The sequence below is a fragment of the Lonchura striata genome, chromosome 13, assembly GCF_050655825.1.
Source record: "Lonchura striata isolate lonStrDom1 chromosome 13, ASM5065582v1, whole genome shotgun sequence".
Taxonomy (NCBI): Eukaryota; Metazoa; Chordata; class Aves; order Passeriformes; family Estrildidae; genus Lonchura; species Lonchura striata.
The window spans coordinates 20,674,574-20,698,943 of record NC_140715.1 but is presented as its reverse complement, the minus strand read 5'-3'; the positions used below and the strand labels follow the sequence as shown (position 1 = coordinate 20,698,943).

The 24,370-nt window shown below is 40.0% G+C and overlaps 1 protein-coding gene across 7 annotated transcripts in view; it reads right to left on the bottom strand.

Moving 5' to 3' along the window:
* The window catches only part of KDM3B (lysine demethylase 3B), a 47,376-nt gene that overhangs the window by 14,777 nt on the left and 8,229 nt on the right, over window positions 1–24,370 (bottom strand). For 3 of the 7 annotated variants that reach the window (XR_014958369.1, XM_085591650.1, XM_085591647.1), the window contains exons 6-16: window positions 22,940–23,008; window positions 21,470–22,051; window positions 17,393–18,677; window positions 16,868–17,069; window positions 15,341–15,555; window positions 14,142–14,312; window positions 13,075–13,182; window positions 8,977–9,104; window positions 8,016–8,295; window positions 6,814–7,070; window positions 2,970–3,242 (exon numbers count right to left, since the gene is read on the bottom strand). Coding sequence is in view for 6 of the 7 variants with exons in the window: in XM_085591650.1 (XP_085447776.1) it covers window positions 2,970–3,242; window positions 6,814–7,070; window positions 8,016–8,295; window positions 8,977–9,104; window positions 13,075–13,182; window positions 14,142–14,312; window positions 15,341–15,555; window positions 16,868–17,069; window positions 17,393–18,677; window positions 21,470–22,051; window positions 22,940–23,008 (3,570 nt within the window). In the remaining variant the exon portion in view is untranslated. The remainder of the gene's footprint in view (window positions 1–2,969; window positions 3,243–6,813; window positions 7,071–8,015; window positions 8,296–8,976; window positions 9,105–13,074; window positions 13,183–14,141; window positions 14,313–15,340; window positions 15,556–16,867; window positions 17,070–17,392; window positions 18,678–21,469; window positions 22,052–22,939; window positions 23,009–24,370) is intronic. The other 4 variants (XM_085591652.1, XM_021543077.4, XM_085591648.1 and 1 more) reach the window with 3 other exon arrangements.

The following is a 24,370-nucleotide window of genomic DNA, read 5'->3' as shown; positions in this document are numbered from 1 at the left end:
TTTAAACTGATGGCTAAACCAGCTGTCTTCAGTACAGAAAAATAATGACATTTTGATCCCTGTTGTATTCACTTGACCACTTGTAAATAGCAATTAAAAGAAACGCCAAAGCAATCAAACTACTTAACTTAGTAGAACTCTTCTGGCTATTAAGCAGAAAATTTGCCAAAGAAGAAAGAAAATATTCTCTCTAGTGAATGGAATAATGAATAACACAGATAGGGCTCCAAGATAAAATGACAATGGACTTGCCTGGTAGACATCTCCTGCCAAATCTGCTCTCAAACTACAGGGAGATAACAATATTAAAAAAAAAAAAAAAAAAAAAAAAAAAAAAAAAAGCCAGTACCATATCATATTTTCAGTGTCTCAAAAAAGAAAAATCCTAGCATGAAAACTTAGAAAATATCAAGTTGCTATAGGATGACAATCCTAACAGTATACCCAGATGAGCAACAACCATTTTCAGGAGAGCAAAGTGCTCTTTAAAAACAACTTCAAGAATTACTCTTATGGTCTCAGTGAATCCTGCGACAAGATAAAGTTTAATTTGTTTCTGCCAATTTCGAAAATGAAGGACTCAAAAAATGTTGCTCTTTTGAGTGACACTGAAAGAGTGCCATTTATTATCTAAGCATTAAGGGAAAATAATTTTCTCTTAACAATTTGGTGTGCCACCATATCCAACATCTTAATATAGTACAGACATAGTGTCCAGTGAGCATTTATTGTGCTGGGGAGGGTGGATAAGGGTTTTTTTCCAAATAACCTTTTACAAAACACAAAACAGGTAGAGGATTTGGGGAATGGTGGTAGAATTAATGTTCTTTCACTTCACTTTTAAAGGTACAGCTGAGATGTACAGGAGGATGTAAGCCAAGGAAGAACAGTGACATAGCACAGTTTCTTCAGAGAGTCTCTGCTTGAAGAAATTCTGTTTAAAATAACCTTGTTGAGACATTAACACCTGCTGGGTCATATGCTCTCTCTTATGCAGGAACAAGGGAGGTTGTTTGATTCCTTTTCACATTTCAACAGGAAACTCCAATGACTGCAACACCACCTTGAGAATGGCTGAATGAGCAAAGGACATGCCCAGTCTGTTCCTATTCAAGGGGTCCTCTGAATGATAAAACGATCCAAAAGCATCTATAGCATACCTTGGGGCAAAGCCTAAAATAGTGGGTCACAAAGAGTACATGAGCATGGCAGCTGTAGCCAGAGCCTCAGGGTGTGCACCAACTTGGATGGTGCTGCACACTGCAAACTACACATTGGACACCAAGATCCATAATCACATCTCTTGACTCCATAAGCAGTCTTTCAAGACTCATCACCAGTCAAGAACCCCACAGACACAAGCAGCATCTTGTACATGGTGATTAACCAGTCTCATTGGCAACGAAACTGTCAAGCATATTTTTTGTAGGCATTCCCAAGATGTTTAGGATCCTCCTAGGAGAGGCAGTAGTATTTCCTGACAGAAAGTGTTGAGAAAATTATCGAAGTATGCTAACCAGAAACTAAGAAGCTCTTAGCAAAGAAAAGCAGATGATGGACACCACAGCACTGCAAAAGAATGATCTAAAATCCCTTATAAATCAGAAAAATATAACAGGATGAAAAATAAAAAAAGAGATTCCTATGCATCCCAAAAAAGTCAGGACAGGAAGGCACTTAGTGGGAAGCTGGCAGTGAAGTTGCTAGTCAGACAAGCAAGGGTGTGCTGCACAGTAACTTCCTCCAACTCTTAGGAGCTGACCAGAGGAATCATGAACAGGAATGTGGCTGGTGGCACAACAGCCATCTTTGCAGTTCTCACGGCTATACGCTAGCTGTGCTCGTGCCCAGGTAAACCCAGAGAGTGTGCAGTTCCATGGGACAGACAATGTTTAAATGAAAAGTACTCTACTTCTGTCAGGAGTAGACTCTGAGTGCCAAGAGAGGTATATGCACCCTGTTCTTCCACCACACCTCAGCATCTTGTGAAAAATCACAAATAAGTATGGAATATGACTGCCAAGCGCATTAGCACTGTAACAACAAACTAACTGACAGCAAGCACTCCTCCAAAAAAGATGATGAGGGACCTAATGTTCTAGCATTAATGGCCACAATTCTGAGTAGTTAGTGAAGGTAACTGTGTCAGAGGCAGCTGCAGGACCAAATGCCAAGAATACAGTTTGAACAGCAATGACCATTATCCTCTGCTAGAACTGTGGTGCAGTTCCTTTGCAGCAGCAATTACTCACCCATTTTTTAAGATTCAGGTTATCTGACCAGGCTGATCTTACTGACTCTATAGAGAAGTCTAAGCAGCAGCACTACAGACTGACATCTGAAAAAGTGGCTATGCTGAGAGCAAGTGTAAGGTACAGTCTGTTGTCTGAAAGCCTAACTGCTTGATGGCACCTCAGACAATCCACAAGAGTGCTCCATGCACCAGTTGCTGAATCCAGAACAATACTTGGGTTCCCACTGGCTATAGGGCTCAGGGTGAGACACTATATCAAGTACATCCAAAATTCAGTAGACTACTGCATGCAGCATTTTTGCTCTTGTACATGCTGCAGCTGGAAGAAAATGGATCTTTCCCTGAGGCTATAAAGCATCAAGTGTGGGGTAGATGCTAAGGTGCACTCAAGGAAATCAGAATGGATTCACTACCAGGCTGTAGTAGAGCAGAGGAGGTTCAGCACAAAGCACACTACAACTAAAAGGGCTGTCACAGCAAACACTCTCATGATGGTAAGCTGAGAAAAGCTCAACATGCAAGAGCACATGGGCCTAAGTAAATACAGCATAGAGTGAACAGGGCTGCTGGGTCCCCTCTTTTATAAAGGTACAGTTGAAGTATTCATTCACCATATTCACTCAGGAGCCAAAGTTTGAATAGACTGTTTTCAACAACATACAAACTGCAATTTGGGACACTTATAAGCAGCAAGGGCTGGATACTTTTCACCTACCTGGCCTTGTTTCCAGCATTCCCTGAAGATCTTCCAGTTGTTTTTGTTGCTGGGATCATGAAGGCAAAGAAGTCTACCATCACACAGCCAAGAGTGGGAAGTGTGTGGATCCAGCACATTTAATCCCATTACCATTTCCTTCACCTCTCTCTGTGTGCCACAGTCAGCTAAATTACTAGCTCGTTTTGCAGCATCAGACGTCTTCTTATTTTCCACCACAGAAGCAATTATATGGTCCAAGAAGTTTGGCAGGCTGGCTTTACCTTTGACCCCCTAGAAGATGTAAATCCAAAGGTAAGTTTAACCTTGCAACAGTATAAGTATTAACACATATCTGCTCTCCTTCAGACTTTAGTCACAGACACCTTGCTACCAGGAACACATGCATCAGAAACAAACTGGCTCAGAGACAGACACGTATCCAAGTAAGAACAGAAATGGCTATGGCTCCGATTTACAATGGTAGAAGTTAAAATAACCAGCTAAAGGCTACCTTGAAAAATATTACGTAGACATAAAATAGAAAACTTTAATAATTTTTGATATTAAAAATAGTCCATCTTTTTCCCAACTTCATTAATATCTTATATATTAATAATATTTTCCTCATCCCATTACTAAGAAAGTGAATTCAACCTTGGGACACATAAGCTGATGGATATGTGAACACTAAGTAAACACCGACAGGGAGAGGAGAAAGTGCTTCCTGTATGTTAGTGGAACCACTAGTACATAGACTCTATGGTTCTGGTTGCCATGCTCCTCAAGGGACATTTAAAGCTCAAGGGGTGTTTATAATTCATAACAGGTTATCAACACAATCTTAAATTTCATTTTAACATTAAAAAAATAAAAAACCTGCCTACAGGCCTTGTTTATAGCAAAATACTTAAGACACTGAATAGATTTCACATATTCAACAGAAGATAAACACTTATTCGACCTGTATTCACACATTTGTGGGAGAGGGCAGGGGTGTGATAGATTTCTGGTAGAAAAAGCTTTCACATCCAAGTGAAAAACAAAACAAACAGACCAATCAACACCACTCTCTCCCCCTCCCAAAAACTCCCATCTTCTTAAAAGCTAAGGTTCAATAGATAAATTCACCATACATAGAGCTATCAATCTAAAACATAACATTATTCGTTACTGAATATATTAATTCAGTAAAAAATACTTATGGAATTGTAGAAGAGTCTAGGTCCAATAGAAGTTCTAGAGATCATCTGGTGTAAATTTCTGTTGAAATTACGTTTTGTTCCCCTGGGATGGGTCATGCCAAACTTTAACTTCACAGGGAAGGAGATTAATTCACTTCTCAGGGCAGCCTATTTCACTCTTTGAATGCAAAGGGAGAATTTTTCCTTATATCCAGACAATTTCTCCTGAAAGAAGCTGATATTGCCCCTTGCTCTGTTAATCATGCATCTTTATGAAAGAAGTACCTCCATATTCCCCAGAACCACCTTTTAGAAATGGTAAGACTGATCAGATCCCCAAAGCATTCTCTTCTCTAGGATGAAGAGAACCATTTTCTAGAACCTTTCCAAATGTGTTAGGCTCTCCAACGCTTTAATCATTCTATTTTCACTGGATCCCATGCAATTTTTCACTGTCATTCTTCACCCAGGGAAATCAAAACTGGCAACAGTGTTCCAGATGTAGCCCAACAGGGGCTGAATGAAATAACCACATTCCTTGATGTGCTCCAGCAGTATGCTTCCTGATACAGCCCAGGACTGTTTACCTTTGCAGCTGCAGGTGTACAGTGCCGGCCCAGGTGCAGCTTGTTGTCCTCCAGGACCCTGGGCTCCTTTAAGAGACAGTACCCCACTGCTAGTCAGATTCCACTCTGTACTGCTGCCTGGAATTATGTTAGTTTTCTACAGCCCATCTTACCCAAATAAGACTAGATCATAACATCATCTGCTTTGGATGGTCTTAAAAATGCACCATTACTCTGACTCTCTAGAGGCTGTAAGATAGATAATACACAGCTTAATTATTAATTACCATGCTTATCTTAATTATTAAAGACCATGCTTATTATTCTTCAACAGACTATCAATGCTCCAGAAAGATCAAGATGATTTTCTCCATGAGCAGCAGTCTTGCTTCTCTCAATTTGAGTAACACACCTGTTGTTTCTGAGATATGTTTTGTTCATTCTATATGAAGCATCCAGACATTCAAGTCAAGAGATGGACCAGAGTTCTCCATAAATTCTTTAAATCTAAATTACTCAGTGAAGATCAGAAGTCAGGAAAGTGAAAAAACACATTACACAATACATCTGATTAGATGTGGTGAAACAATGCATAGAATTGCCAGGACAAGGATACAAGTTCAGACAGGCTATCTCAAGCCTTGAAGGAATAAGTTGCTTGAAAACAAGTGACCACAATTTCTTCGCCTGTACTCAGTGATGAGAGGCAGAAGTATTATTGGATTCATTTTCATGTAGCAGCATTACATTTTCACGTACAGTTCCTTCTCCCAAAACCAACAAACATGAACTACTATCAAGGTGCCAGCCAGCCAGCTTGCCTGGCAGAAAGTTAAAAAAAAATCAGCTATGAAACAAGCCATTTCATCTTCCTTCTTACTCTTATCTGCCTAAGCTTTTGGAGAAAGTATTCGCTAAAAAGACCGAAGCATTGATAAATTCCACAGAATTTATCCTTCTCCTTAAACTAAATGCTTCTAACCACTCCAAATAGCATTGATTTGATCAGGTTTTTTTCAAAGTTATTTCTTCCAAAATGGATTAAAGCATCCTTATTCTAGAAAAGTCATTCAGAAATAGCAACTACACCTTAAACTCACAGAATCACAGAACCATAAACTATGCTGAGTTGGAAGCAACCCATCAGAATCATCGAGTCCAACTCCTGGCCTTGCACCAGACACACCAAGAATCCCACCCTTTGTCTGAGCACATTGTCCAAATGTGGCTGTTCAGCTGTCTGCTGAACATTTTGTGCAGAAGGATATTGAGAGACACATCATCAAAAATGTACTTCCGGAAAGATTACATCTACTGGCTTTCCCAGATAAATGAGGTGGCCCTATCATAGAAGGAAATCACATTTAACAAGTAGGACTTTCACCCACACGACACCATGCTGGCAGTAACTGACGACTATGTTGTACTCCAGATGTTTTCAAATACTTCCCAGAATAAGGTTTTCCATTATTTTACTGTACACTTAAGTGAGACTGACATGGCTGTGGTTTCCATGGTACTGCTCTTCGCCCTTTTAGGAAATCAGGACAATGATTGCCAGCTTCCAGTCAGCTGGGGCCAGTCCTGATTCCCAAGACCACATGAAACTCATTGAGAGAGGCTTTGTGATGACATCAGCAGTTCTCTGAAAATTCTTGGATTAATCCCATTAGGCCCCGTAGATTTGTAGTGATGCGGCTGGAGCAGCAGATCCTGCCTAAGTATACTCTAGCTCAAATGGCTTTCAAGTATACTTAAGTTGAAGGAACTAGTTTATTCTTAAGTTTTTGTCTTTTTTTCTGTGGCATGCTCTTACAGTATTTTTAAAGATGTGACATTTGAAGTGAACTTTGCAGGGATGCTGATTATCAACTAAACAAATTATAGGCCATATTTAACCCACTTTCTTGATCTCTCAAAGAGAATAGCCTCTTCTCAGAAATAGTAAACTGAAACTAAAAATTAGCATTAAAATTCTGTAGAAATTTGTGGGGTGGTGAGTTTTGGCAAGGCATTACATTTGTTTCAACATTCAAGAGTAGAATACTATAAAAACATTTAGATGAAAATTCTTCCCTAGAACAGATATTATTGAAGGAATACAAAATTATTTACCGTAGAAGCTGCAGAAAAGACTGGAGGAAAGGGGATTCCTGTGTCTGATGGGACCTGAGGAAGCTTTCCTGGCCCTGAGTGTAGCAGATCTCTGAGGCTGGAGCCTTCAGCTTTGTTGCTAGATGTCACTGGGCCCAACAAGAGGCTATTAAACAGCTTTGGGGTTAGCGGGGAAACCTTTGTACTGGAGTTGAAGGAATCTAATCCAAAGGGTGAATGGGATTCTTTATTAAGCACTGATCTCAGTGATCCTGATTCTGCAAGATAAATATAAACATTACAGGGAGGGGAGAGAAAAAAATCCCCAAGAGGCAAAGTTAAAATGATCACAAAGTTTTCTGAAATTATTTGCTCTTGCATTAAATAGGATATTAACAGAATCTTGTAGTAATGGTAAATTATGACTGTAACAGTGAATGAGGCACCTCAATGAGCATCAAAGATATTTCACACAGATTTTGCCCTTCATATGCTTCTAGGGGTTTTGAACAGCACAATAGATCTGATCCAAAAAGATCTGACACACATAAACACAATTTTTTAATGGATGCAGTTAAAAAACATTTCCCTGATTTTCTGAATTAATATTTTGATATTAAATATTTCAAATTTTAATGTAGTCAAAATATTACTGTGACTAAGACCTGCAAAACTTGCAAATGAGTCACCAGCATTTAACATCAACATGTAAAGTAGTCTCTTCTAGACACATGGAAGGAATAAATCCTGTGTTAGTCATACTACCTCTGACCTCTAGAAGTGTATTCACTCCAGCTACTGAGTATTAAAGATGCTCTAAACTTTAATCTAACTCTCCAATTGGACTCTAGTCTCAGTTCCTTGGAAATGCACTCTTCACATAGCACAAAAAAGAGCTGTATTTACTTCAACAGTTATAAAGTGGCAAAGCTGCATCTGAAATTAATTACTATCATTTTACATCAGGATATCAGCTTCTGAGAAAATAAATACAAAACGCACAGAAATAAACTGTGAGACAGTAATGTCTGCAGCTGTACCATCTTTACAGCTTTGCATTTTTCTAAGCCTGTAGAAAAAAACTGGTTCTAAGATGCAAAGGAATAAAACTTACCTTTTTCTTTTCTATTTAGGGCTAGACACTCTCACAAAGTATAGCAATCAAATATTATGTTATCATTTATCTTTTAATTGCAACCTCAGAGGGCATTTCTACTGCTCACCTTTTGTTTCCTCTTTCGCTTTTTGCGTTGCTAAATCTGCAAGCCAGTGTAAAGCTGATGATGGAGCTGTTTCTGGACAAAGTGGTCTGTTAGTCTTTACTTCCCCAGTGTTATTGGTTGGTAATGTCTCTGCTTTTGAAGATTCTTCTATCCTACTGTCAGTTGCTTCAGATTTTGGTACAGTGTCCATTTCTACTTGCCCCACTCCTGCTGTTCCTGGTCCAGTGGAAAAGGCGTTCTCGTTTCCAGAGACTGATGCACTAGTATTTACAGTCGGAAGCTAAAACAAAAAATATAAAAAAACCCGCTAAGTGTTGAATAAAGGGAAGAGTTCAACTTGGAAGACATTTTCAATATCAAATTCATTTGGGTTTGTCTGTTGTTTTTCTTTTTCCATTTGCTATAAGCACACAGTAAATTTCATTTATGCTTAGGTAGCAGCAGAATTCAAGAGCTTCTTTATCTACGTGTATTCACCTTTGCACTGTGGTGTGAATTCCTACCATGTCATCTTTAACATAAGCCAAATCTTTTTTATTTCTTTCCTTTCCTTTTCTTTCTTTTTTTTTTTTTTTTTTTTTTTTAATTACAGGAGGATTTTTTATGTTGATAGTTACCAAACTGCTCTAGATTCCTTCAGGAAGCACAACAAAATAAAAACACATGTTGCAAGATACTCATAGTGGTTTGTTTTAAAATGCAGCATCAATATAAATGGCTTCCTCCTCAGTTTCCACGTAAGAGTATTAACGCAAATAATATCTAACGTGGTGGACAACAGATGTAGTTCATGTCTCCAAAAAGTGACCCAGAACTCTTTTGTTAAACTAAAACTCTCAGAATACATATAGAAAAAGCAAAATTCCTGTTTCACAATAGATTAGCTTAAAGGCTCTAACATCTTAATAGATCTTAAAAATGTAAATGTCAAACACGGTAATTTCAGATTCAAATTACATACCTGTGATATTCCATTAGTGACAGCTGGTCTCAACACCGATTTATTCTGTCTGTTAATACATGGACAATTGGCTTTAATACCCCATTTGCCTCGTGCTGCATGAACCATGTCTCCAATATTGTAAAGCGCTGTAAATAAAGTTAAGTCTTTAATATCACATGCAAAGAAATCTAAAAAAAAGGCCTAAACTATATCTTCAAATAGATGGGGTTTTTTTAGTATTATTGCGATGTATCTTTAAGGTCACATGCTATATAACAAGACATTGTCCCTGAACAGTAGAGTGTGGTAAACAGTGCTAATGCTCCCTTCACAACGTCACTGAGAGGTTGTCAAACCTGGCAAATCCTACAGATTATCATCTTCTTCTACTATTCCATGTAGGGTTCAACCATACTGCAACGAGGTGATTTTGAACCACCACAAGAAGCTATATAACCCTTGAGAGCACAGGTGCTCACTTCTATCCTCCTGGTATACAGACAGATATAATGAATTGACCAGGTGAATACCTGGCAGTGTGGCTGGTGCCATATTCAATAGTTTTGCCTTCTATGACCACAAATCTTCTTCCGAGAAGTCAGGTCTCTTGGGAACAGATGGGATTCACCTGCCCAAGCAGAGCAACAAAGTATCTGCTAACAAGTTAACCAGACTTTTATGGAGAACTTTAAAACTAGATTTAGTGGGGAAAGGAGATACAGATTTGAGCAACAGGCAAAAGCCAGGGGCTACCAACGTATCAGGAACCAACGGGGAAATACCTGTCAAATAATTTGAGCATGTTCCCATCAAGAGGGGTAAGGTTGATAGCCCAGCTGGAGGGCCTCTTCATACTAATGCATGCAGCTTGGGTGATGAGCAGGAGGAGACAGAAGTCATTGTGCAACTAGAAAGCCACAATCTAATCTTTATCGCTGAAGCATAATACAATTAATTGTAGAACTGGTAAACTGTGGGGAGGTGCTCTCCATGTAGAAAGAACAACATAGTGACCACACAAAGCTATCCTTGACAAAAAAAAGTGATAAACCGGTCAAGAACTTATGGCAAAAATGGGCAAAAATGAAGGATGAAGCCAATAAAGAAAACCTCACTGCTGGGGTTTACCCCTGTTGAAAAAGTGTTCTTACTTCAACTACAGGAAGCATCATGCTCACATGATGAGTAGGGAAATTCAATCACCTTAACGTCTGATGGAAAAGCAACATAGCAAGCTGCAAGCAATCAAGGACAATTCTGGAGTGCTTTAATAACTTAAATCATGATATAGAGAGACCAACCACAAGAGAAGCGTTACTGGACCTGTCACAGTGCAGTATGAAAGAACTAATCAGATGTGTCAAGACTGGTGGCACCCTGGGCTGCAGTGATCAGGACCTGGTGGAATTCACAACCTTGAGGGATGTAGGCCAGATCAAGACTAGAGTCAGAACAATGGATTTTAGGAGAGCAGACTTTCATTTGCTTCAGGAATTTGTGTATGGGACACTCTGGAAAACTGCCCCCAGGGACAAGGAAACAGAATAGAGCTTGCAGCTCTTTAAGAACATTCTTCTTGGAGTGTGAGCACTCTCAATTTCCTCATGTAAAAAATCAAATAAGGAAGGCAAGGGAAGAACAAGTCACTCTTTGTCACACTTGGAAAGTCCTGGCAGTCCGATGAAGTCCCTAGGGACTGGGAACAGGGAAACATCATGCCCATTTTTAAAATAGGTCAAAACAAGGACCCTGAGAATTACTGACCCGTTAGCCTCATCACAGTACCCAGGCAAGATCATGTAGCAGATTCTTCTAGAAGATATATGGAAGCCAGAGATGATTAGAGACAGCCAGCACAGCTTCAGCAAGGGCAAATCACACTTGACTAATCTAGTGGCTTTCTTCAGTGAAGTGACTGCATCATTAAACAATGAAAGGCAAACAGTTGCAATCTAGCTATACTTCTGTAAGACCTTCAATATAGTACCTCACAACATTCTTGTCATTAAATTGGAGAGATACAGTTTAATGAATGGACTATTCCGTGGGTAAGAAAGAGGCTGGATGATCACATCCTAAAGTTACCGTTTCTATGCCCAAGTGGAGAACACTAACAGAAGGTGCCACTCAAAGATCCTTACTGGGACCAATACTATTTTGTGTCTTCATCAGTAACACTAACAGTGAGATTCAGCACACCCGCAATAAACTTGTGGATGACACCAAGATAAGGTGTGCAGCTGATTCCAGAACATCCTTGACAAGCCTAAGGAGTGGGCCCAACCAAGCCTCATTAAGCGCAACAAGTACAAGTGCATGGTCCCACACCTGGTTTGGGACAACCCTCAATATCAGTACTGAGTGGGGGAATGAACGGATTGAGAGTAGCCCTGGGCAAAGGACTTGGATACATGGCTAGAGGGAAAACTAGATATGACTCTGTAAAATGCACTTGCAGCCCAGAAAGCCATCCTGCAGCCTGGGCCACATAAGAAGAAGTATGGCCAGCAGGCTGAGAGGTGATTCTTCTTCCCCTCTACCCCAGCACACCTTCCCACCTGGAATGCAGTGTTCCAACTCTGGGGTGCCCAGTACATGACAAACATGGACCTGTTCAAGCAGGTTCAGACAAGGCCATGAAAATTATGAGAGGGCTAGAACTCCTCTCCTATGAAGAAAGGCTGGTTTGGCCTGGAAAACAGAATGCTCTGGGGAGACCTTGTTGTGCCTCTTCAGTACATCAGAGGGGATGATAAGCACTTTTTCCAGGGTCTCTAGGGACAGGATATGGAACAACATTCTTAAACTGAAAGAGGGTATGTTAGGAAAAAATTCTTTCCTGTGAGGGTGGTGAGGCACTGGCATAGATTGTCCAGAGAAGCTGTGCTTGCCCCATCCCTTCAAGTGTTCAAGGCCAGGTAGAACGGGGTTTGCAACAATCTGGTCTAGTGGAAGGCGGTCCCTGCCCATGGCATGGGGGTTGGACTAGCTGATTTTTAAAGGTTGCTACAAGCTGAAACCATGTTATGATTCTGTGATTTTTAGGATCAGTTACGTAAATAGTCAAGTAAATAGTCAGCATGGACCATTAGTTTCCCTCCCTGTCACCAGAGAAGATAAAAACCCAAAACTGTTGGAACTCAAAATGTCCCTCAGACATTTTTGGATGTTCCGGGCCCAGGTCAGAAGCATTTGAGACCCTGGCAGGCAGCTGGAAACAGCTGTGATTTTGGATTTGAACCATGGAATGATTTACCAACCTTGCAGGAAGCACAAGAAGTCACAAAATTTTAGATATTATAGTAGAAGTAGTCACAATGTAAAGGGAAGACTTTTTGAGTGCTGTACAGGGGGGTTTTGGTCTTGTACATGGGGGTCAGAGGTTTTAAGATGGAGGGATTTGGGCCTGCCCTGTCCTCCCTTTTTCTTCTTCCTTACCTCCATGTTCTTGGTGATGTTGGCACTCACAGATTGGTTTAGAGTAGAAGGGCATCATTTAATATAGGTAATAGGCATTGGGGAAAAACTATAAACATTTAACACGCAATGTATATATAAAAGATAGCAGCAGCCCTGGGCGGGGAGAGAGAAGAAGACGGAAGTCAGAGAGGATTTCAGGGTGTGTGTGTGCCTTTGCCTGAGCAGCTGAGCAGACCACAGCAGCTCAAGAAGAAAATCTTTTAGATAACATGCAAAAAACTACCTTGAGACCCAACAACAGAAGACTACTGAGTCTTTCCTTGAAAACATGAGTTGAAGGAGAGACTTTTCCACCACATGGAGCCACCCCTGACCTAGAGGTGAGCTCCAGCACCAAACCATCCCCAAAAAACTCCCTCTTGCTAGTTAAACAAATTTACTTAAAATACAACTTAAAAACAGCTAAGCACAATAAGCCACAACTAATACTAGAAGGATGCACACTTCAAATCCACAGCTTGATCTTACTTGGGTTACCTTCCCTTCAACCCTTCTGCTGTAGCAAGTGGAATTGTCCTCTAAATCCATGCTAAAAGAGGTATCAGCTACAACATCACCTATGTTTATATTTTTTCCATTTGATTGCTCAGAATTAAAACAAAATTTGCTATTTTTCCTTTTGTGTTCAAGCATTACCTGTACCAGGGATGATCTGTGTTGGCATGAGATTCTCTGGTTCATGAGACTGACCCTTTGCACACTTCAGCCATGAGAAAACTTCTTCATCACCAATCTCCTCTGTCTCTGGAATAAAGCAAAAAAACCCAGATTTTGTACTAAAACTTTACAATACAGAATATTTATGCATTAATATTGTTTATTCAGATTCTTTACAGTGCAGGAAATTAATATGGTGATCTCAGAAATAAACTATAAATATAGGCCACTAGGACTGGATATACAGCAACCTCTTCATCTTCACATTATACAGCTACCACAGTTATTTCCCTTCAGTCATCTAGCAGCTTATTTTCAATCACTTAAAAATCTTGGCTTCTAACCTCAATTTTTAAAATATGATACTCTTGTTTTCATTATGCTTTTCTAAGTTAGCCTAATGAATAGACAGCAGTATTCACACTTATTAACATCCAGTATTTTATACATCTGTTCAATATAATAATGTAACTGTCACTAATTAATCTCACTGAGATTGCCATTTGTTTGCATCCATGCTTCCAAAGTGGCCTCAGTACAGTAGAGGACACCAAAAAACCCAGCCAGGAATCTACTTTCTCATGCCTCTGCTTCTTAAAATTGAACTTACTAAACTTCTTCCTGGTATGTAACAGAATAAAAAAAAATTAAAAAAAAAAAAAAAAGTCTAACTCCTTGTCAAAGACAGCAGTTCTTTGCAGTGTTTACTTACTAGTTCTCTTTACAATACTTCTGAACTGTTAAAATAGTACATAATATTTCCTTTATACCTTCTGAGGAAAAGAACTATACAGTCAACTATCTCAGTAGACACTCTATGCCTGTTGATGCTGTGATTTTAATAATCCCATCCTAAGCAAATAGATAAAACACAAGTACATAAGGAAATGAAGAATGGAACAGCAGCATGTAAGACGAGTTCCAAAAATGCAGCCTTCCAAGATGATATTCAGTAACTCTCCCACAAAACCTTCTGCAACTTCCCAGAAACTACTCCCTGACTATACTCAGTTCAAAGATGAGTGGGGAAAATGCCCAGTACTCACCACTACGTGGACGATTCTTCCTCAGCCGGTAACAGTCCAGACAGACACCAAAACCACACTTCCGACAAACCCAATGAATATTGAAGAGTGTTGTCTCGCATACATCACACATCTCTCTCACACCACGTACTGCTCGCTTCCATGCCACCTTCTCTATAGAGAGAAGGCATACTACAAATTATTGCTTTGACATTTTGCATTTCTCCCACCTAATTTGAAAATATCACAGCAACGTTGATAAATTCATAGCAACATGACCTGAAGGCAGAGTACAGAAACACATACTTTTTACATTCATTACCCCATTCTCTAAGTTGCTAGTCCAGTGACACTAGTGAAAATCCCATTTCTAAGAATAGGTAAGGTTAGGTATCAAAATGCACACTACAAGGCAATGCAGCATCTTACTACAGTGTTCTGTAATAACTGAATTTAATGGAGCACTAACGGAACTTACAGCAAAATCACAAATCTTCTGCTAGTTTTATGAACAAGTGACATCAATATATAAAACAATAAAGAATATGTATTTAGTCTTACTAATCAGTTCTCTGTCAACCATTCAGATTCTAAACCAACATATTTGCCAAGAAAGGGGTTCACCAAACGGTGGCCCTTGCATGTTCCAGAAGCTAAAGGGAAAAATTTATATAGTCAGTTATCTCCATGTGATAAGCTAAACTGTCTACCTTTTTTTTTTCCCCCTAAATCCTTTCCCCTTGAAATTGGAAGTTGGCAACTAGATGCTCAGCTATGTCCTTGCAGGCTGAATTAAGGTACTTCTCCCACCCTAGAAAATCCTGAACTTTCACATGAGGTCCCTGGAGCAAGAAAGGATAGGAATACATCAGAAGGTCTGTTCATTAAAACATAGGTAGTGTGGTAGGTGCTTGGGCTTATTTTCTTAGGAGCATGAGCCAGCTGATTACTGCATTAGGTTATTGAAAAAATAATTTAATGCTTGGGAAAGTTACCATTAGCTTCCTTGGTGGCAATGTTGCACTGATCCAAAAGAAGTTCTCAAATTCTGGTCCCTCAGTTATACCCCTCACCCAAGAGGTGAATATAGCCTCTCTTTGGAAGACCAGGACAAGCATTTCAACAAAAAAATTTTAAGACCTTTTCAATTCTATTCCACTGTATTGTACATGCATTATACAGAAAGGGTGGAAAAAAAACATGACAAAAGCCCAGCTTACGATGTGGCTCCACCATCATCATTGCCTCCTTCTCTGACATAACAAGCTGGCAGAACTGGTCCCCAACATTGGCCAGGATATATTTGGAAGTTTCCAGATCGATCCCCTCTGCAGGGGAGGAAGAAGGAATCCATAGGCTCATGGCATCAGGATCACTCTGCTGTGGGTTCAAGAATCCTTCTACTCGTAGTATACCTTTCCGGGTAAATACCAGCCTGCAGGAAATAGGATGGAGTAATTGAGAAACTGCTCAACCATCTTTAATTAACTTATGACAGCTATATCCAAACATAAACCCAGAAAGGGGGAGAAAAGACTTCAGCCAGAGTGCTGTATTTTACAGACAGTACACTTATTATGCAAATCCCAGTAAGACAGGGAATAAGGCATACAAACCTGTAGCTACAACACCCATTAGAATGAATGCCAAGGTCCTAGTAAACATTGGTGGGAAATTCCACCTAAAAGAAATTACTACAGCTTGCTAAATCCCACTTTTCTATCTCATTAATAGAAAGATGACAAAACTCAATTTGACCTGGTGCATGATGCTGCTTGCAAAATTCTGAATGGCTGTCATTCTCAATTTTAATTCATGAGAAAGTTTTTCCCAACTTTTGAGAAAAGTGTATTTGAGTTCTGGCTAGGGGTGCCAGCACTTGGCAACTCTTCCAATAGCTCACATGATGATATATGCAAAAATCCTTGTCACACTGGTTTCCACATAGATTAATCACTACTGTTTCACCAGTAGCTGTTGACCCTCCTAATCCTTGTGTGGTAAAAGGTGTAAAAATGTATAACAGAACCCTAAGCATCTCCTGTCAATATAGAAGATAACTTCATTTTTAAGCAGACACTATCTTATCTTTAACCTTGAGATAGATTAATTGTAACAAGTTTAGGAAAAAAAGCAGCATGCTTACTGGATGGGTGACACATACTAAAAATTCAGTTCATCCTTTATGTGTCAGAAAGTCAACTAACTACTTTTGGAAAAAGATGAGTAGTACCTGCTAGAATAGGCAATTAAGGAAGATGAAGAGAAACACAACAGATCGAAGAAGTGTAAGACATATACATAACACAGAGGGAACACATAGTGTTCTACTCCGAAAAATTAGTCCTGTAACTCAACAGAATATGGCTGAACATTAGCCTCATGCTGGCAATATTTAGTTCCTTGTTGAGTGGATTAAAATTTTGCCTTTGTTCTGAATACTTTATAAAGCAAGGAGAGTTATTGTGTACAAATTGCAACCCAGAAGTAAAATTCTACCCAATAAAGCAAATTCAGTTTCCTGAGGCTGTACCCAGAGGCTCACTCAGTATTTTATCTTTGAAAAGCAGCTCTTTCTGGCCCAGTGAGGGAATTCCCCTCAGATGATGCAGAGAAATGCAAGAAACTCAAAAGCTTCATTACTGTACCCAAGCATATTTAATAAGTAAAACATAATTACTTTGTGCTCAGACACGGCCCAAGCTCTGTACACAGACTACATATGAAGAAAGGAAGAATTTAAGCACCTCCGGAAATGGAAGAAGCGACATGCCACAGTTGAGTCATCCTGCTCTTGCTCCTTAAATTTGCGGTACCGCTCCAGACGGCACTCCCGACACTTGTGCAGATGTGGAGCTACATTGATGCAAGAGCCATCCTGGAGAAAAGGCTCACCTGACTGCTTCAGCTTCCTCACCTTACTCATATCTTTCAGCACAGACTGGCCAACTGGGTGAGGCAAAGTAGAAGTAAAAATCTATTAGTTAATTGCAACACCAAAAGGATACCGACTGCAACAATCATCTTTTCAGAGATCTGTATGTTCATACCCATGTTAAACCAGTAGGTCTGTTCAAGCCTACAGCATACCACGCTTCTGTCCTGACACACCGGCTTAAACATTTATCAAAGTGAACACCAAATTCACATACAAGAAGCATTAAGCTTCAGCCTTGTAAGCATCCTGTGTGCTGTCTACTGAATATGAATGAGGTCTACAACTGTGGTTAGTTTATGCAGTTCATTACACAGGAGATTACCCAGTATCCCACCTCCTTGTGCTTCCAAAACATCATCTGCATTCAAGTCATCACCTTTTAGGGGAGCTGTGCGGGGCCTGCCCTTTGGGGCTTGCTTCCCCTTTCCTTTACCCAGCAGTAATTCTGCATTGCGCTCCACACTGGGGCCTAGCTTCGCCATCAAATGATCTGGGATACCCTTCATACAAGCCTTAGCCTGCAACTGGTCTTCAGAGTCACTCAGATCTGAGAGATCACTATTTGTACTGGAGTCGGAGTCCTGTTTGGATGTTAAGCTCCGCTCATCTAGCGAGAACCTTTTCACAGCTTCAAAAGGGGCTTTCTTCTCTTGTGGAAACTCTGCCTGTGAAGAGAAAAGGGTAGGTGGATGTCTGCCAAACACATTAGAAAAAGTTTTCAGAAGAGGATTGTCCTGCTGCCCAGGCCCGACAGCTGGTTTTTCTTCTGTTGGACTGGAGGACAGCGTGGGCATCTCTATAGGCTGTGTCAGGCTGCTGCTTGGTGAGCTGGAACGGCCATTCCCTACAGTGGAAGGGCTTTGAACACCAACGGCAGCTGTTGAACCACAAGCACTAGAGATCATCTTTGAGGCGTCAGTTGTTATAAACAAGGCTTTCTTCTTAGCTAAAGAGTCTGCACAGGTGAGTGATTCTGGCCAGCCAGAAGTGGCCTTATGACCCACAGGTGTTGACGGAGTACAAACCCCTGTCTGAGATGAAGATGCAAAGCCACTGAAAGGACTGAGTTCTGCTTTCTCAGCAAATGCCAGGAAAGGGTTTGAGGGTTCCTCTCGTGATAGCTTTGGGGGCTGTAAAAATAGGTTTTCATGGCTATCAGGGGGACGAGTATTCAACAGATTTCGTGAAAAGGCTGGAGTAAGGGTAGGCATGGATTCCACGTGTAGCTTCCGCTCTACAGAGCTACCAGACTGGGTTCCTGGCTTACTGTCCACTGAAAGAATTTTACCTTTACAAGTCCCAGTACCCACACTCTCTGTACACTGCTTGAATGCATCTCGACTGGAGACGTCTTCAGTCAAGCTCTCTGAAATGACTGTGAAATAGCTACTGGAAGGAAGATTCTGGGACATGCACTGAAAAAACAAGTTCTTGGATGAATCAGAATCTTTCTGAGCCTCTTGTCCAGCACCACAGCTAAAAGGAAATCCAGAAGGTTTGCTTTCTGGAGCCATCACTCCATTTGGTTGGCTCCTTCCAGCTCCAAATACCAAAGACTGGGAAGCACTTGGGAGAGAGACTCCAAATCCAGGAGAAGCCAAAAGTGAATTTCGGGAATTCTGAAACAAAATTAGTAAGCATTAGGCTATTATAAGATTGTTACTTGAATCAAGATTACTTTAGCTCATCTCGTTGTACCGTTAGCATTCTCCTTACCCATCAGGAATAAAAATTGCCAGCAGACTTACAATGAAGAAACTTCTTTAAAGATTCCTACCCACAAGCTATTGAAATTGAAGACACACAGAGAAAACTAATACTTAATGTCTCATCACACTTCAGAACAAAGGTGAGGCACCAGACATAAACTAATTCAGAGAAAAGCAAGTTAGTAAAACTTCTGGTCATTTGAATTCAAGTCAACAAAAAGGGAACCTTAACTGAAACTGCTTCTGAATACCCTCCAATCTTTCACCCTCCCTCAAGAGCATTTTGATAAGCTTCACCTACTTAGGTAGCATCCTTGAAATAAGCATCTTAGTTTGCAAGTTAACAAAACAAAGCAAGCCCCTAGCAGACAAACTATTCTTGGTCCCCACAACCCACATCTGCTGACAGGTAGATAAATGCCTAGGATGTGGAGCCTTCCAGGGAACAACTCAGTAGAGGTTAAGCACAAAAGGCTTCATTTTTATGACCACTAAATACAGGAAAGTTTTGTGAATGGCCGATTTCTACTAGAACCATAACTGTGGTACGGATTATTCACTTGCTTGTTGCAGTGTGTTTTGGGGGGCCCCCAGGGTGTCCCTGGGCCCCCCCCCAAGCTGCGAGTTCACTGGTAGCAGCAGGCAGGCAAGAAGACTCCACACGGCTTCTGAGGGTGCCAATTAGATGAGGGTTTATTTGGGGTCCTAGCCCCGGGAAGCAGCATGGTTTCAGAGGGAGGGAAAGAGGAAGGAGGGGGAAAGGGGAGGGGGAGAGAGGGGCCTAGAGAGCACCTGCTCAGGGAGAGAGCCTAGTCCCCCCAGCACACTTCACAGGGAGATTCCAAGTGGGAGCGGATAAGGTTTGGGCCAATGGGATTACAGATAGATGATACTTCAGGGGAGGATTACAGGCTTGGAATAAACCATACAGTTTTGAGGGGTGAGACAGAGCATGCCATTTAACCAAAATGCAACACTACACTTGCTCTCCTCTCAATTGGTACTTGTTCAAATTTTCCACTTTTGACAGTCTTACTGTAACTGATTATATATTGTGATGAATTCCTCATAGAATCATTTAGATCAGCTCTACTCCTTTTCTTTGAGTTTCCACTTAGAAATCTGCTCATCATTAGCACAATTTTATTTCAAGATGATGTTAAATACAACTACAGACTCTGCGCAACACATCCTAGTGGTCACTAGAGTCCCTGCACACCTACTTTATTGCATACTAATGTTTAGATCATTACCAATCTACAGCTGTAATAACTTCAAAAACCTACTAACAGTTCTCCTAAATATTAGAATTTCAGATATTTCTTTTTAGAGATAAAAATAATTTTAGAAAACTGTGTTCTAATATTTTTTAAAAGAACATGAATTTGAATGGAATCCAAGGTTATGAAGTGATCACAAGGACCAAGTCACACCATGATATAGCAGTCTAAAACAGTAAAATATGTGAACTATCTACAGAACTCTTACTGATTTATGTCAGGTTCCCTCCCTCAAAACAAAAATAGTTTAAAATGGACTAATGGTCTACCTGCCAACTCTGAAGCCGAATTATTAGTGTTTTTAAAAAGTGATGTGGGGTTGGAGAGAAGGAAAGGAGAGGTGGTACCAAAATTTCTCTGTAGTTGCTCCCAACTCTGAATTTATTTATGGGGCGTGGGGGATAGAAGGGTTCATATTACATTATATTATGCTTATTACGCAACACTCCTGTTTGCCACAATTCTATTTCTCCTTTACACCTTAACATCCAGGAATCTTTACCCCAAGGTAAATCTCTAACCTTTCCAGCCATTCCATTATCTAATACAAAAAACAGGGATGCTAACAATGCCTTCCAACTCCTGGCAATCACACTGGACTCTCTTATGTATCTCCCATTTTCTTCACTTTCTTTATACAGTAGATGGCGAGATTCTTTATTTTTGTTGTACTTACTGAGATGGCTTTCATTCTTGTTTTGTTTTTACAAACCTTCATTTGATTTATTTTAGAAGTCTTCTATTTTGTTTTGAACAGGGTTTCCCTCCTATTTTTCCACTCTTTTGCTTGTAAACAAAGGTATAACTAAAAGGCCTTCAAGCTGCTTCCAGACTGACCTCTCATCTCAAATATTTTAATTATTTCTTTGGTTTTGGTCCTAGATAGTATACAATGCAACCGTCTCCTTTTTCTACTATATAGGTAACACAGCTCTAACACATAAGACAGGCATCTTTTAAAGATTCTATAAATGTAGGCTCATTGTTTTTCTGGTTTTGAGGCTTTTTTTTCTTTAAGTAACCTGAATGTTCAACTCAGTGCACATCTGCATGCAGATTTGTTTATATAAATTGTTGATACAAAAGCAAGAAATTTTAAGACGGTTATCTTCTGTATGACACAACAAAATTAATTAAGTGCAGTGCTTAGTGTTATTTTAAAACTGCACTTCTCGGATTAAGGCTGAATAAACACAAGAGTGCTGCAGTTATCTCTTACTACTCCTTCACCAATTATCTCAATTTTGTTTTGAGCAATTTCTTAGGTCAGGTAACAGGTTTTCTTTGGGAGGGGATGAACTCATGAGAGAAAAAGTATATTTTTCAATTTCAAGGACACACATTTTAACAGGAGTATGTTGCAGAACATCTTTGCAAACATGTAAATCTTTACGTGAACACATGGGATCATGAGCTACTCACCTCTCCCTGGGCTTGTGATCGGCCTGTTTTTGGTTTCTCCTGTCCAGTAACAGCTGGCAAACTGGTATCAGAGATTCTCACAGTTGTCGGCGTCAAAGCAGTTGTAGTATCTGCAGTTGCAGAAGTCACTGTGCCTTGGCCAACCTGTTCCAGTGATTTTCCTGCCTCTTTACACCCAGATCCGACTAGTAACAGCTGTCCAGCCACAGAAGAAAATGGAGTGAAAGGCAATGGTGCATCACCACCAACTGGCTCATCTTGGACTACTAGTGTTCGGCCATTCTCTTTGGTGTAAGTTGCAAAACGAATATTGCGATTAATCTGAGGAATAAATGAAGGCAATTGCTTGGCCCTTGGATCCAGTCCTGTTTCACTACTGGAGACTCCTTTCCAGGCACCTCTGCTTGCCTCACCTCCATCACTACCATTGCTATCCGCCTCACCCCTCTCCTTTAGCTTCTTTGTTGCAGGATCACAACCAGGATCTGATACATTTTTCCTCCTCCTTCCATCCTTTCCCTCCAGGTTTTCCTTCTTCTTTTTCCCTTTAGATGATGATTTAGCTGCTTTTAGGCCCCCTCCCTATAACAGACAAAGCCATGCAATCAGTAAACAGAACAGTCCAGATACCCATACAAAGAATTTTTTCTGTTATAACAGAATATATTACACTGCTCTGAAGTTTAGGAACACTATCACAAATTGAGACATCTAAACAGAGATGATATGTGAGCAGAAAACACAAGCATTAAGCACAGTCTTGTCTTTTTTGTACTGGAGTAAGATCTGCACAAGTAATTTTTTAGCTGAGCTACCTCGCTGTGGCATGAACTACATCCTGGCAAATTTTGAGAAATATGCAATACTCCAACAAAGCTCTTCGTAATGTATGAATAATACCTGCACACTAATTTTTGCTCCAAGTATAAACCCCATGATTCTTTTGAAGGGCTTGCTTTCTGTCCAGTACACAACTTAACTACAGGAGATAGCTCTTGCCCTTTAGCCTAGGGTAAAAATTCACGTTCAAGCATTATCATGGAACTTCTCAACTGAGGCAGGGAAATGCCACAAACATGTAAGCCTGCTTACAAGGCACAGCAGCCAGATGGCAGTTTTTAGAAATGCCTTAAAAGGTCTGTGAAGCAGCACAGAGTGATCCTATTAGAAAAAAGCAGCAACACTATACCTTAAAATTGAGTACAACCACCATGGTTACATTGCTGACCCGTCCAAGACCCATGCTAGCCTGAACAAAGAGACAATTGCTCAAAGAAAGCTAGGACTATCAAAATGGTAAACAAAATTTTCCAGTTCAAACTTTAAGAGGAAAATTACTAAAATTATCCAATGTCCACAGTCAACACTGCATCATTTTTTAGTCCTTTCCAGATTTTTACTTATTTCACATTGAAAATTTTATGAAGTTGCACACCGTATATACAAGACCTGAATGAACTGTGGTACTACCTCGCTTGGAGAAGTGTTATCCATCACCACGTGAATCAGTCGAGGATCCACCGACTTTATCTCACCACTCTAATTTTTATACAGATTGATAATGAGGAAGTAGGAGAAAGAAAAGCAGAGGTTAATTTTTTATTCAAAGTATATCGTATCAACATAAGAGACCTAAACACACTGCTACTGTGCAGGCCCTCTCCCATTTACCTTTTCTTACTATCTCACTTCCTTAGTAATACTACAGTCTTCTAGTTTACCTTCTATCCTTTTGCTCCTTCTCTATTTCAACAACTTTCAGATTTGATTCCTACCACTGTTCCCTTATATTTGTTCTATTGAGCATTTCCAAAGGTATGCATTGTATTAAACATAGCTCTTGAATTTGATTTAACATTGTTACATGCATGTTCACTCTGCTAGATGTAGAAAGAACTACTGGAAGAAGCACATCAGTTTAGCCTAAGTATCCTCATCAGCGTCTCCCCAAAATAAGCAAGGAATACCCAATCTCTGTAACTGTTCTTAGAGATTACTTTATATTTCACAGCATGTACAAAAGAAACTCTGTACTTCCTAACATGTATCTGCTGAATGCACATAACTCCACAATTTCTATGCCTCTCCAAAGTACTATGCTGATTTATCCTACAAAAAAGTATACAAAGTATACTTTTTTCTCTGTGTGCCAGTGATAGAAGTAGTCAGACTGCAAGATTACTGCTCATTCAATGAATTCCATCTGCACATGGAAGAGACTACAGAGGCAGTGGGCACAGGATGAGACCTGAAAACCAAGATGGCATGCTGCTGCTACACAGCACCATAGATCTGCTCCTAGTTGTTCCGGAAAAAGGAAGCTATCAGGAGCAGGCCACTGACAAGACTGAGCTACCTGTCAGACTGCACAGAAGCACATAATAAAAACCAGTAACTAGCAGCGCAGATTCTCTGTGCTGTACACAGGTTTACTGATAGGGACAGGGCAAAAGTAAATAGTCTGAGTTAAAATACATAAATCAAGTTTATTTATACTAAGACTTCATCTGCTTTGCTAGAATTTTTTCAAACCACTTCTACAGTCTGTCAGATGGAAACCAAAAGAAGGCATAGGAAAACCACACTGTAAGGGACCCATAAGGTAGCTTTCTATGCACCAGCATGCTTTTTCTTCTGAAGAGTAATTTCCAATACTTTTCTCACAGCACTCACTTCCAATGAAACTCTTACAGCTTTTTTTTTTTTTTAATATAAGTGGCCTGTGTCACATCATTTATACTAGAAAGTCATCGTAACAGGAAAAAAACTGCGAATCGCAACACAAATAATTACTCATCTTTTAAAGCAAAAAACAACCCAAAATAACAAGTTTTGGTGAAGCTGTCATTCTCCACATATAGATATTGAGGAATGGTATTTTAGGAACACCAAAGCAGCGCT